This window comes from Taudactylus pleione, unplaced genomic scaffold, assembly GCF_031769625.1.
Source record: "Taudactylus pleione unplaced genomic scaffold, aTauple2 ptg001228l, whole genome shotgun sequence".
Classification (NCBI taxonomy): domain Eukaryota; kingdom Metazoa; phylum Chordata; class Amphibia; order Anura; family Myobatrachidae; genus Taudactylus; species Taudactylus pleione.
This window is the reverse complement of record NW_028285628.1, coordinates 171,966-186,368: the sequence shown is the minus strand read 5'-3', so window position 1 is coordinate 186,368 and position 14,403 is coordinate 171,966. Positions and strand designations below refer to the sequence as shown.

The window sequence follows — 14,403 nt, the reverse complement described above, 5'->3', positions numbered from 1 at the left end:
TGGATTATGCAATCAATATTAAAAATTTGGTTTTGAGGTACATTCGGCATACTGTATTAAGATAAAATAATATGTTGTTTTACTTATTAGTAATGTTTGTTTTTACCTATTTGTTGGCATTCTCTATGCTTCTAATCAGGACTATAACTTGGGTTGTGCGACATGTGCCACGGCACAGGGCACCGCAGGGCAGGTCGGTGCTGCTCAGGTCTGTCAACTTTCTGTTTATAATCATTCTCACTTGTAACTTCCTTTTGTTTTAACCCCAGCATTTCCTGACAATCCCTATCTCCTCCCTTGCCAACTACCCATCCCCAAGCACCTTCAGACACATCCTTTTTTATTTAACGCACACATTTAAAAATACTGTGATACCTGGGATTCAAACCTATCACCTCTCAAATGGCAGCCAGGCACCTTACACATGGAGCTATCTGTCCCACAATTTCTGATGGAAGCTCTGAACACAGTCACCATTTCCTGACTCAGGTGTTACTAGCACACCTCGAGTACCTTTGCCAGTGAGTTCAGCTGCTGGTGCAGGGTACATACACAGCCTCCTCACTGCTATTTGCTGCATATACAGTTGTAGCACTCTTTCTATACCTTCAGTCAGTGATCTACACTGCCGGCTCCAGATTTATGCATGGCTGTTCTGATGGACAAATCCTGCTGCAGGTGCAGCTTCACCAGCGCTCTCCTACATCTAAAGCTGGTGAGTTATACTGCATCATTATTGTGTATCATTACTGCCATTGGAGTCACACTGTATTTGACAATGACACCTAGATAACAGTGGTACAATGGGATCGGTACCCCTTCATCATAGTAGGGGACAAATCAGATTTGTCATGCCCCTTCCCCATTATGGCACAGCTAATAATTCAGTGCTAATTTCTTCATGAGCAAATTATGCGATTCTTGCAGGAGTTATCCGCTCTGATAAAAGAATTACAAGCTAATTTTTCTCAGGTATCTTCGAATTCCTGTGAAATCGTCCTTCACGGTCCAGACCTTGTCTAACCATACCTGAGAAGTATGATTGTAACCCCACAAATTGTCAGGGGTTCCTCAACCAATGCAGCATACATTTTGAATTACAATCTGAAAATTTTCCCACTGATAGGACTAAAACCTCATATATTATTTCACTATTGACTGGTAAGCACTATTCTGGTCTTCACCACTCTGGGAGAGGTCTGATACCATTCTGTAAGACATTAATGGATTCCTGTCCACTTTCCGCAAAATATTTGATGAGCCAAGTAGACCTTCTTAAGCTGCATCTGACATGTTACAACTGAAAAAGGGTCACCAATCAGTGGGACAATACGTAATTAAATTCAGGACACTTTCTTCTGAGCTCTCATTGAACAATGAAACTCTAATATCAGTTTTTTGGCAAGGCCTATCTGACCGGGTTAAAGACATACTTGCTTCCAGAGAACTGCCTACTATTTTGGATGATTTAAAGAAAGACAACTTGAGAAAAATAAATCCGTGCACCCCAAGACTCCTTCTGTTCCTCAAGTCTTACCGTCGCCACTCCCTGCTGAAGATCCTATGCAGCTAGATAAACCTTGGTACCCCAAAAGTCAATGTGTTCCTCGTGACCGATCGATATCACCGGCTGCTGAGGAACCTATGCAACTGGGTAGGTCATGTCTTTTGCAAAAAAAATGGTAGTTGATCAGATCAGCTTAATTGCATAGCACAGGTGCTTGTAAAGGGCGGGGTTTACACTGAACACAGAAAAAAAAGAGATTTGCCCCCCAGCACACTGCAGCAAAAACAATACTTAAATCCTACATGATAATAGCGATTCAGAGGTATTAGTTACATACATTTGCAAATATATGAATAAGCGCCAGGCCAATCGTCAAGGCTCCTCTATACTGGCGTCCCTAGCATTAAGGGGTTCACGTCCGAGAAGCAAGGCACCCCAAAAAAATTCTAACCAAGGGCCATCCCCAGGGCATCACACGAAAAAGGGAAAAAGGTGATAGTGAAGTATAAAGAAAAGATGTGCAAGTATAAATCAATAAGTGTTAATGAAATGAGAAAGAATTAAAATGACACAAATAATATACAAACAAATAGAGAAGTGATAAAGGTATTCTATGTGAATTAAGTGGTGATGCCATGAGAAAGGCCCAGTCAGAACCCCCCCGGGGGCCCCACTCCCAAACGCTCACCCCAAAATAATTATTGCTACATAATGGTAGCACCCACTCTGGGTCATATAATTACAATTGATGTACTGCATGATAACAGTACATATAAAAGCTGAAAGCTAACTTACCTTGGAGGTACCCCAAAAAACCTCCACATGGCACTATAAGCATCAGCACATCCTCCTAATGCTGACTGCCTTCATGCCTCTCCAAACTTGCAAAAAAAATGGTAGTTGCTCAGATCAGCTTAATTGCATAGCACAGGTGCTTGTAAAGGGCGGGGTTTACACTGAACACAGAAAAAAAAGAGATTTGCCCCCCAGCACACTGCAGCAAAAACAATACTTAAATCCTACATGATAATAGCGATTCAGAGGTATTAGTTACATACATTTGCAAATATATGAATAAGCGCCAGGCCAATCGTCAAGGCTCCTGTATTCTGGCGTCCCTAGCATTAAGGGGTTCACGTCCGAGAAGCAAGGCCCTGGGGATGGCCCTTGGTTGGAATTTTTTTGGGGTGCCTTGCTTCTCGGACGTGACCCAGAGTGGGTGCTACCATTATGTAGCAATAATTATTTTGGGGTGAGCGTTTGGGAGTGGGGCCCCCGGGGGGGTTCTGACTGGGCCTTTCTCATGGCATCACCACTTAATTCACATAGAATACCTTTATCACTTCTCTATTTGTTTGTATATTATTTGTGTCATTTTAATTCTTTCTCATTTCATTAACACTTATTGATTTATACTTGCACATCTTTTCTTTATACTTCACTATCACCTTTTTCCCTTTTTCGTGTGATGCCCTGGGGATGGCCCTTGGTTGGAATTTTTTCGGGGTGCCTTGCTTCTCGGACGTGAACCCCTTAATGCTAGGGACGCCAGAATACAGGAGCCTTGACAATTGGCCTGGCGCTTATTCATATATTTGCAAATGTATGTAACTAATACCTCTGAATCGCTATTATCATGTAGGATTTAAGTATTGTTTTTGCTGCAGTGTGCTGGGGGGCAAATCTCTTTTTTTTCTGAGGTCGCATCTTTTGCCAGAGAAGCGTGAGTGACGATTCAAAGGGAGATTGTGTTTACATTGTGTTGCTACCAAACACCTTTTGAGGTCCTTGAAGGTCGGGAAAAAGTTAAGGATGAAAAGATTCATCTAAGAGTATCCCGTCATTCCAAACCCATCACAGATTACTGTCACTAGTGTACATGTACTCCTGGTTATACTTATGAGCAAGAGTTACATTAAGCCTCCTCGGTTCATCTACAGCTCTGTTCATGTCTTCCCTATAATTGAAAGTAGATTTTATATTAATTTCTTCCATAAATAACTCTCTTTATAACATTCTGTATTATTATTGTCATTTTATGATTTGGCTCAAGTCACGCCAAATAGTCCCTCTTGGTCTTGCCAAGCTTTTAAAAGCTTAACGAAACTGGTTTTGCCATTAAAATTATTGCCACTTTAAAAATAAGGGGAGACTCGCAGGAGTTCCCACAATGGCTGCAAGTCGCACCCTACTACATAATCCCGCCGGGGAGTCCATGGTGGCAGTGGGACTTGTAGTGTGGCCAGTGGTGGTAAAACGATGGTGTATAGTGGCACTGCAGCTGCTATATGTGGTACCTTACTAAAGTCTATGCCCCCCCTTTATCTATTGCCCCCCCTTTATCTAGATAGTTGTAGTAAACGGAGTGCAGTCTCAAGAGGGAAATGTTACCAGTGGAGTACCTCAGGAATCTGTACTTGGATCAGTGCTTTTTAATATCTTTATTTGTGACATTGCAAATGGTATTGAAGAGAAACTATGCCTTTTTGCAGATGACACAAAGGTATGCAAGAGGGTAGACACACCAGGAGGGGTAAAACAAATGATTGATGCTCTAGGTAACTACAGTTTAATGCCAAAAAATGCAAGATCATGCACTTGGGTCTCAAAAATCCAAAGGCTAAATATAGTATTAATGGCACTATACTGGAAACTACTGAAGAGTAAAGGGATCTAGGAGTCACTATTTCAGGTGACTTAAAGGCAAGCAGACATTGTAACAAAGCAATGAGGAAGGCAAGTCAGATGCTTAGTTGCATAGGGAGAGGAATCCGTAGCAGAAAGAAAGAAGTGATAATACCACTGTATAGGTCATTGGTACGTCCTCATCTCGAATACTGTGTTCAGTTCTGGAGGCCAAATCTCCAGAAGAATATTAATACATTAGAGACAGTACAAAGAAGGGCAACTAAAATGGTGCAAGGTCTACACCACAAAACTTACCAGGAAAGACTAAAAGATCTTAATATGTATAGTTTGGAGCAGAGAGGGGAAAGGGCAGACATGATAGAAACGTTCAAATATATAAAGGGTTTTAGCAAGGTAAATGAAGGAGACATTCTTCAAAGAAAGAGAAGTATTAGAACATGAGGACATGTTCTGAAACTGTAGGGTGGTAGGTTCAGGGGAAATTTGAGGAAAAATTACTTCACAGAAAGGGTAGTAGACAAGTGGAATAGCCTTCCATCAGAGGTGGTAGAGGCTAAGACAGTAGAGCAATTTAAACATTCATGGGATAGACATAAGGATATCCTTCAGAAGAAGTAAAGATCAATAAGGGTTGAGGTAACAATATGTTTAAAATGGGGCAGACTAGATGGGCCAAGTGGTTCTTATCTGCCGTCAAATTCTATGTTTCTATCTCTAAATGGCCCAGTAACCATGCGGAAACGCTTTAGGTTACCAGGCCATTCATCATCAGCGGTCTGATAGGACCACCTGATATTCAGCAAACTCCAAAAACTGAAAGTCTTCAGACGCCGCTTGTTCTTGGATCCCCGCTCCAAGGAGTTCCGGGGACGCTCAGATTGATTCGAGCGGATCCCTCTGTCGCCTTCTCATGGACTCCCCGGTGGCTGTGCGCATGCGTGACCTCGTCACACATGTGTAGCCAGGCCGACAGGGAGGAGGAAAGTAATGCAGCTACTTCTGTAGCTGTGATACTAAACGTGGGAACAGCTGCTTTTTGGACCAACTGTCCCTGCACCGAAGCAATGATAAGTTGCTCCAGTGTCAAGTTTCCCCCTCCGCGAGTCAGATACTTAAGTATCCCTCGCAGAGAGATCAACAATCATCGGGGGCCATATGGATAGGCTACTGAGTCTTCTGCATTTCATTTACATATGGAATGTTTGCCTTTTTATTGGCTTATTGCAATGTGCTGGGGACATTTTTTGTGTTGTTTTTTCTTTTCTAGATAAACCTCTTCCTTAGAAGCATCTTTTTAAGCCTATAAATTGTTTGACCAACTTGTATTTTGTACATTACTATTTAATATGATAAGCTTAGAGTCCGCAACCTCTGGTGTTTTTGTAACAAAGCCTATTATCTGCTAATAGAAATCTTTGGTGAAATCTGGTCATCTTTAAGACTCCATTTTCAAGCTCAACCAGTGTAAACTGTTAGCAGCCCAGTTAGCCCACAGACAAAGGTCCTGATTCCGAAGTGCACATTTCTGCGTCCCCTCTTGCGTCTGTGGGCGGAGTCGCAGGAGTGATAATATGCAAATGATAGTTTCAGCTTTCCCCTAATATACAGTACTAGTGTTTGCCTGAATGTGCAAGCACTGAACTTCCCACTTCTGCGCCTCTGCTTGCTGTTACACCATCACATCACCATCAGAACATGCACCAGCCCTATGGCATGTGCAGTTTATCCATCTAAACATGGCTTCTGTGGCTGCAGCTCTGCGTCTGTGAACACAGTAGCTTTCACTGACACCCCACAGAGTTATTGCAGCACAGTACAGGAACATATAAAGGGAGACAGATCCAGCCAGGAGCAGGTTAAGGTGTGTGGTGTTTGTAGCGTGCACCTGCAGGTACATGCAGTGGTGGCAGTGGGACTTGTAGTGTGGCCAGTGTTGGTGTCACGGTGGTGTATAGTGGCACCGCAGCTGCTATATGTGGAATCTTTAATGCATTGTCTCAGAGAGAGAGACATTCAGGGGCATGCCCCATCTGTCCGATGAATGGAGGAAGAAGAACAGGTGGTAAGACGAGCTTGCACTGGAGACACATTAGGTAGGAGGTGGCGCTATGGTGACAGCGCAAAGCACACTTCGCAAACAAAGATGTGACCTGGAACTGCATTGAGTGCAATAGGTTCCCATAAAGTAAAACAGCTTACTAACACCTCCACTGGGAAAGTGTATACTGTTTGTAGCCAGTTTTGAACCCTTTATTGTTATTCTACATATGAGACCAGCAAATCTTGTATATTAAATTGAAATTTTTACAGTGCCATGAATACACTAAAGCTAGTTATGCCTTGCTAATGTGCAAATTCGTCCGCAATTATTTGAATATTGAGCACTGACATTCACACACAGTGATAGCCTGGATGTTTGGACTATGCAATTAGTGATTTAGTATAAAGCTCTTACCTCAATAGTGTACTGCTGAGCTGACAACGTATACCTGATCCCATTGATTGTAAAGACGATGATGGGCATCTCACTGAATTTATTGCAATCCACTGCATACTATAGTGACAGAATGTTTGGTTAGAATCAATGTGTTACAGATATAGAGACATTTTGTTGCTCGTTATATAATTTTTCTAAGTGATGTTTAAATCAATAATATAATATTATATATACTGTATGTTGATACACAGAGCTAAACTGACATCACTTGTAAGCCTGTAAGCACACAATTTTTAGAGCCTCGAAGTTCTACCCCATACACTAGTCCTGTAAGCACACAATTTTTAGAGCCTCGAAGTTCTACCCCATACACTAGTCCCACCTAGAACAACCCATGGGACCCAGGGCCGTCAAGAGCAGTGATAGGCCCAGGTACTGAGAGAGGGCATGGCCAAACCAAGGAGTTGTGGCCACGCTGGGAAGGGGGGAATTTGTCCCCCTCGGTCAGTGTGATCACCCATCCCCTGTTAAGCTTGCAGGGAGAGAGAGGAGGCTGCTTCTGCAGCCTCCCTGGCCCCTCCACAGCCCAGCACACAGCAACGTGCACTGGGCTGCGGAGAGAGACTGCTGCCACTGCGCAGCAGTAGTCTCCTCTCTGTCCATGCCTGATGTACTACTGATCTGGGCCCCTCCCAGGCCCCTCTACAGTAGCTGACCCAGGTTAATAGTACCTGCCCCCCTCCCTTGGCACCTCAAATAAATTTAGGTTCAAATAAGTACAATATTCCTAATATAATGAGTAGTTTTTCCCCCATCCAGCCATAGCAACTACATGACTAACTTGACAAAATACATAAAAAGCAATGTAAAAATGTAGTTATGACTTGGGTGTCCAGTAGCTGGGTTTGTGTGTACCTTTATGCAGTTTGATTGAGCAGTGTTGAAATATATTATGCATAATAATTGACCAGTGATGAAACTAGGGTATTTGACACCCAGGGCAAAATTAAAAATAGCGTTCCCCCAACTGTGTGTGTGCGGTGAAGGTGCGTGCATGCCAAAAAAGTGGACGCGGCCACTGAAAAATGGGGGCATGTCAACATGACACACCAATGTTTCTCGTCACTCTGGGAACATTGCTTTTCATTCCATATGCAAGTTAATGCCCTCAAGTAGTAGTGCCCCTTATGCAATGTCCCCAGTAGTAGTGTCCCTTATGCAATGCCCCTAGTAGTAGTGTCCCTTATGCAATGCCCATAGTAGTAGTGACCCTTATGCAATGCCCCTAGTAGTAGTGCCCCTTATGCAATGTCCCCAGTAGTAGTGTCCCTTATGCAATGCCCCTAGTAGTAGTGAGTGGCCCTTATACAGTGCTCACTGTAGTAGGCCCCTTATGCAGTGCCCCCAGTAGTGCCCCTTATACAGTAGCCCCAGTAGTGCCTCTTATACAGTGGCCCCAATAGTGCCCCTTATGTAGTGGCCCTTATACAGTGCCTCCAGTAGTAGTTCCCTTTACATATAAAACAAACAGAACACAAAATTATATTTACCAAAATTCCCCTCCTGCACCTGTCCCCATCCCCTCCTCCCGTCCCGCTCAGCACTATGGGATAAACGTAATGACATCATGGCATCTCTCCCTTCACCCACTGCGGGAGCCACAAGGCGGAGCTCATAAATGAGCTCCAGCCCGGTGCCGGCCCTGGGTGCAGCAGTAAATAAGAGTCTATCTGACTGTTATTGGCTGCTAAAACAAACACACTGTGTATTTGTTTTAGTGTATTTTTGCTGCTGTTGAACTCGGCCACGTCCAGGTCAGTGCCCCCGCCAGGTCTGACAGCGCCCAGGGCACGTGCCCCGCTAGACCCCCTCTTGTTACGCCACTGTGACAATATTGCTCAAAAAATCATATACATTCTAAAACTGAGCAACAATACAGTATGTTCATTTTTAAGTGTGTTGAGTATAGAACGTACCACCCCATTTGTGCCAGTGATGGTGGCTCCAATAGCATTTTGAATCTGATTGGCTTCACTGGTGGGACCAATTATTAGGGAAGCGCCTGTGTCAACAATAGCTGGACAACCTCCGCTGCAGAGCAGATTATCTCCCACTTGAATACTGCAAATAGATTGGACATTTTGCTGTATAAGGCAAACCTCACACAATGCTCACATTTACAAAGCAAAGTTTCACCTAAATAACTGGAAGAAAAGTGAACACAAGTAAACGTGAGTTCCATATTTGGATCCTTACAAGGAGCTTTGCTATATTGAAAAAAACAAAAACTATTAAGAGTGTGATGAGCAAAATGGCACTAACAATATTATTTAAGTTACATACCTACCAGTGTTTACGATGCGTTTTTAATGCATGATAAAATACAAGTTAAAAGCATATAAAACACATATTTAACAATGCATTTAAAAGTTTCAATAGCACTGGCACAAATTAAATAGAAAATGAAGTGTTATAAAAAGATGTACTACAGCACTATGCAAGTTAAATGCATGTTTATACATATTAATATTTTTAACAAAGAACAAAACACATAGCTAGAATGATCTTAATACGGACTTATCCAACTGGATCTGCCAGAAGCCTTGATATGTGACAGGGGTCCAATTGAGCTGACCACAGAAGTACGATTTATCATATCCACCAAACATCAATTCTCCTCCATCTAAGGAGTCAGTGTTCCTGATAAATAAAATAAAATGGAGAAAGTAATGTGAAATATTGGGTAAACAAAAACATCCAGAGCTATACATGAGAGTTCTTTAAGCCCTTCTTTGGAACACAACTCATAACACTCTTCATTTTAACAATGTATTTGCTTTTATTGACTTTTAGGCATAGAAATTATGAATTTTCAGACACACATGGGGAGAAAAAAATATAAACAATGATTAAAAATATATAATAGCAAATTTAAACAACAACTTCAACAATAAGTTTATATATATTATATATATATATATATAGATATACATTTTGGATTTTGAAATGTTGTAACATTTTTACTGAGATGCAATAAAGAGATGTTTTAAAGAAGACTGGTGAGTGCTACCCCCCCCCCCCCTTTTTTTTTTCTATTTTTGCATGTAGAGGATTATTGTGAACCCATATGGGTGTGTCACCCCAGCAATATATATATAATGGAAATATAATGACACAAATTTAAAAATCCACATCATAAAATAGAAAAATCGACATCAGATAGAATATCATAACAAGCTAAAAGAAAAATAGGGAATCTGTAGTGGGGGTTGGATTAGAAGCCTAAAATGGCAGATGAATCTTTTGAGAGATCCATCTGTGTTGTCTAAAAACCCAACACTATCAAATTGCTGTCTCTCTTACTACCCTCCAATATAGCAGCATTTTACTGCATAAGCTGTGAGCCTTTTAAACTGTTCAATTTAGTGCGTGGACTCAGCAGACGTTTGTACCAGGCACTCAGAGGAAAGGTAGTTGTTGGTCCCCTCCTCCAAGGGGTGTGCGAGTGATGCCACTGCACAGGATGCATGGCCCTGAAAGCAGCACCATCGCTGCCCTACAACACTTGCCTTTGGCTTACAGGATGTGTAGTGCATCCCAGAGTGCACCCTCTATAGGGCAGTGCTCTACTTCCTGTTGCTAGTGGCCCTTCAGTGTGATGTCATATTTTCAGGTGCGATGCTTTTGGGATTAGGGTCATTGAAGCACTGACAGGTTAAAGTTGGTTGACAACTAAGCAAAATAGCAATCCACATGGACTGTGGGAGCTCCTGAAGGAGGTTTGGAGTCCCTTGAAAACAGTCCTTGGACAAGCCTAGGGGAGCCTTGGGGCCCTTGTGTAGCCAGTTAATCAAGGGAAACCAAATCCTGGAGGGCCAAGCTGGGTAAAGTAATTTGAGCCGAGAAACGTTGTCTAGGCTGATCTTGTGAAGGAGCCTCAACAGTATGGCTGGAGGGGTGAAAGTCGTAAGTGTCAGGACTGCGACTATATCAGTACATAAAGATAGATTACTTTTTCCAAAGTTCCTTTGTGGTCATTGGAGGAGCTATCCTGCTTGCTGGCGTTCTTCACATACAGGTAATGGAGAGTTAAAGTGATCATCTGTTTCCAAGGTGTTATCAGGTTGTGGGATTCCTAGATTGCTCATTTCAAACCTGATTCCATTTGGGTCACATGTTCTGAACTTCCTATGGATCACAGACCTCTAGTATAAAGCCTGTTACTAACTGTGTCTCAGTGTCTTTCTTGGACTCCTGCCAGATCCCTGCTGTGCCTGTGGGTTGCTTTGGACTTTGCTATATCTCCGCTCATGTTCCAGCTAAACTTCTGATGCCAGTTACCAGTCGCACTACAGAGCTCAGTATAGCCATTCTCTAAGTATTGCTTTCTGCTCCACTGCTGTGGTTTCACCTTTTGCTGCACTATTTACTTTATCTGTTGCCTCTCACTCCCGTGGACATCGAATCCATCTTCGTTACAGTTGTCAACTGCACCGTTACAGTTATCATCACCGCATCACAGGGCTCAACCCTGTTCAGGATTATAGTCACACCGCAGGGCTCCACCCTGTTCCAGAACCACACCGTTTCACAGGGCTCAACCCTGCTTCAACCTTTATTTCATCGCAGGGCTCAACCCTGCTCCGGATTCTAGTTACACCGCAGGGGGCAACCCTGTTCCGGAACCACACCGCTTCACAGGGCTCAACCCTGCTCCGACCTCGCAGCTTCACAGGGCTCAATCCTGATCTGACTTCATCGCATCACAGGGCTCAACCCTGCTCTGACCTCACCGCATCACAGGGCTCAACCCTGCTCCGACCTCATCGCACCACAGGGCTCAACCCTGCTCCGACCTCATCGCATCACAGGGCTCAACCCTGCTCCGACCTCACAGCATCACAGGGCTCAACCCTGCTCCGTCTTTCACCGCATCACAGGGCTCACTCTGCTCCGGATCTCCATCATTACAGGGTTCCACCCAGGTGAAGCTCCTCTATACCATCCTGAGGTGTTAGCCTCATACTGGACTTGGGGTTTCCTATCATATTAACTTTTCTGTGTTAAAGACTATATGGGGGATTTTCTCCTATACTCATTATTGCTTATGTGAACCTTAGTGTTGTTGAGACTTTATGTGAGACATTGCTATTATATTTCTCCTGTGAATAAATGTTATTTACTTTCTTTCTGTGCTATTGAGATTTCATGAAAAGGTCATTCCTAAAGCCACCCCAGTTTATTGTGCCTAGTAGGCCTGCCTCCTCCCAGGAGTCTCAAGTGTTGGCAGCCGTGACAGTTTGCACAGACCTAAAAATGAATCCGGATCAGGCTACTGGGGTACAGGTGCTTCAGGGTTTGACCGCTCGTTTGAAAGTACAGGAAAATACTCAAGTTCAAGTTTTGCAATGTCTACAGGATCTTTCCACATGTCTTGATAAATTTAAGATTCCTGTTGCAAGTACATTAGGGGTTTCTGCTTCTCATTTACTGACTCCTACCTCTTATGATGGTAATCCAAAAACATGCGGAGGATTTCTCAACCAATGTGAGATTCATTTTGAATTGTTACCTCAAAGTTTTACCACCTCTCGTGTTAAAGTGGCTTATATTATGTCATTATTGTCTGGTGCTGCTCTTGAGTGGGCCTCTCCTTTATGGGAGAGAAATTATGCCTTAATGTCTAATTACCAAGCTTTTGTTTCTACTTTCAAAAGGATATTTGATGAACCTGGAAGATCAGTGGTCGCGTGTGTGGATATTTTGTGCGTTATGCAAGGAACAGCTCCAGTTGGTCAGTATGTGGTTCGTTTTCAAACTATAGCCGCAGAACTTAAATGGAATAATGAGTCATTAAGAGCAGCATATTGGAATGGTCTCTCTGAGAGACTTAAATGTGAGTTGGTGACTCGGGATCTTCCTGAGAATTTGGATGAGTTAATTTCATTGACTATTAAAATTGATCTGCGTATGCGAGAATGAGGGGTTCAGAAGAGTCGCTCTGAGTGTTCTAAAAATTCTCTTCCACAGTGTCGCTTTTTTCATAGTACATCTGATGAGCTTATGCAAATTAATAAAGCTAAATTGTCTGAAGTTGAGAAGCAACGTAGAAGGCGTTCTAATTTGTGCTTGTATTGTGCATCCTCAGAACGTTTCTTGGCTAAATGTCCAATAAGGCCGGGAAAACGATCCTCCCTAGTTGATGGAGGGGAAGTCAAACTAGGGGTACTTTCTAAAGTTTCCCCCAAAAAGGATTGTTTAATTTCTGTGAAAATTCTTGATTTTGGTTCTTCGTGTCAAGAGTTTTCTGCATTGCTAGATTTTGGAGCAGCTGGCAATTTTATTTCATTGTCTTTGGTTCAGAAATTAAAAATTTCTGTTGTTAAATTAACCCGTTCTTTTTCCCTTTCTGCAGTTAATGGAACTAGAATTTCTAATGGATATGTTACACATCAAACAAAGTTTATAAAGTTGAGGGTAGGAGCTTTGCATGAAGAAAGTTTAGAGTTTTTGGTATTACCCATTTCTATGTATGATATAGTTCTTGGTTTACCATGGTTAACTCTTCATAACCCTCATATTGATTGGACTTGCTCTCAAATTCTTTCTCGGAGTCCTAAATGCAAATAAATTTTTTGATTCCTGTGGTACGATTGGCTGAAGTGAAAGTAGATATTCCACCTTCTCATGAATTTGCTGATGTCTTTTCTGAGCAGGCAGCAGACAAATTTCCACCGCTTCATCCCTGGGATTCTCCTATTGAACTTATTCCTGGTAAAATGCCCCCCAAAGGTCGCGTACACCCTCTCTCTGTTCCTGAGACTCAAGCCATGTCGGAATATGTGCAAGATAACCTACGAAAAGGGTTTATCAGGCCTTCTACATCTCCCGCTGGAACGGGCTTCTTTTTTGTAAAGAAAAAAGATGGTGGACTTCATCCACGTATCGACTTTAGAGGTCTAAGTGAGATCACAGTAAAAAATAAATATCCTTTACCTCTCATTACAGAATAGTTTGACAGAGTTAAGGGGTCTCGACTGTTTACTAAACTTGATCTAAAGGGAGCTTACAACTTGATCAGAGTTAAAGAGGGTGATGAGTGGAGAACTGCGTTTAATACACGAGATGGCCATTATGAGAACCTCGTCATTCCTTTTGGTTTATGTAATGCTCCTGCAGTGTTCCAGGAGTTTGTGAATGAAATTTTCCAAGATATACTTTATCAGTTTGTTATTGTTTATCTTGATGGTATTTTGATTTTTTCCAGGAATTTTTCTGATCATCGTACCCATGTTAAAGAGGTATTAAGTCGTCTTCGAGCTAATAAGCATTATGGTAAGATCTCCAAGTGTGTTTTTGAAGTCCCAGTGGTACCCTTTTTGGGGTATATAATTTGTGGTTCCAAACTTCAGATGGACCCTTAGAAGTTAAAGGCTATTCAAGATTGGGTTTTGCCCACTTCATTAAAGTCTATTTAGAGATTTTTAGGCTTTGCCAATTATTACAGAAAGTTTATCAAAGCGTTTTCAATGATTGTAGCTCCAATTACTGCTATAACAAAAAAAGGGGCTAATCCCAAAGTATGGTCCCCAGAGGCATTGGATACCTTTCAGACTCTCAAAGATGCATTTTCCGCGGCCCCCATTCTAATTCAACCAGATGTTGAGAAACCATTTATGCTAGAAGTGGATGCCTCCACCTATGGAGTTGGGGCTATTTTGTCTCAAGTGGCTGCAGATGGGAGAACAGTGTCTTGTGGATTCTTTTCATGAAATGAAAGTTTTCTAGTGTTGAGAGTAATTACTCCATC

At 42.3% G+C, this 14,403-nt stretch overlaps 1 protein-coding gene across 1 annotated transcript in view; it reads right to left on the bottom strand.

Annotated features, from left to right (window-relative positions):
- Window positions 1-14,403, bottom strand: part of LOC148450991 (cathepsin E-A-like) — a 128,938-nt gene that overhangs the window by 3,392 nt on the left and 111,143 nt on the right. The window contains exons 5-7 of the mRNA XM_088462407.1: window positions 9,171-9,293; window positions 8,570-8,714; window positions 6,612-6,710 (exon numbers count right to left, since the gene is read on the bottom strand). Of these exons, the coding sequence (XP_088318533.1) occupies window positions 6,612-6,710; window positions 8,570-8,714; window positions 9,171-9,293 (367 nt within the window). The remainder of the gene's footprint in view (window positions 1-6,611; window positions 6,711-8,569; window positions 8,715-9,170; window positions 9,294-14,403) is intronic.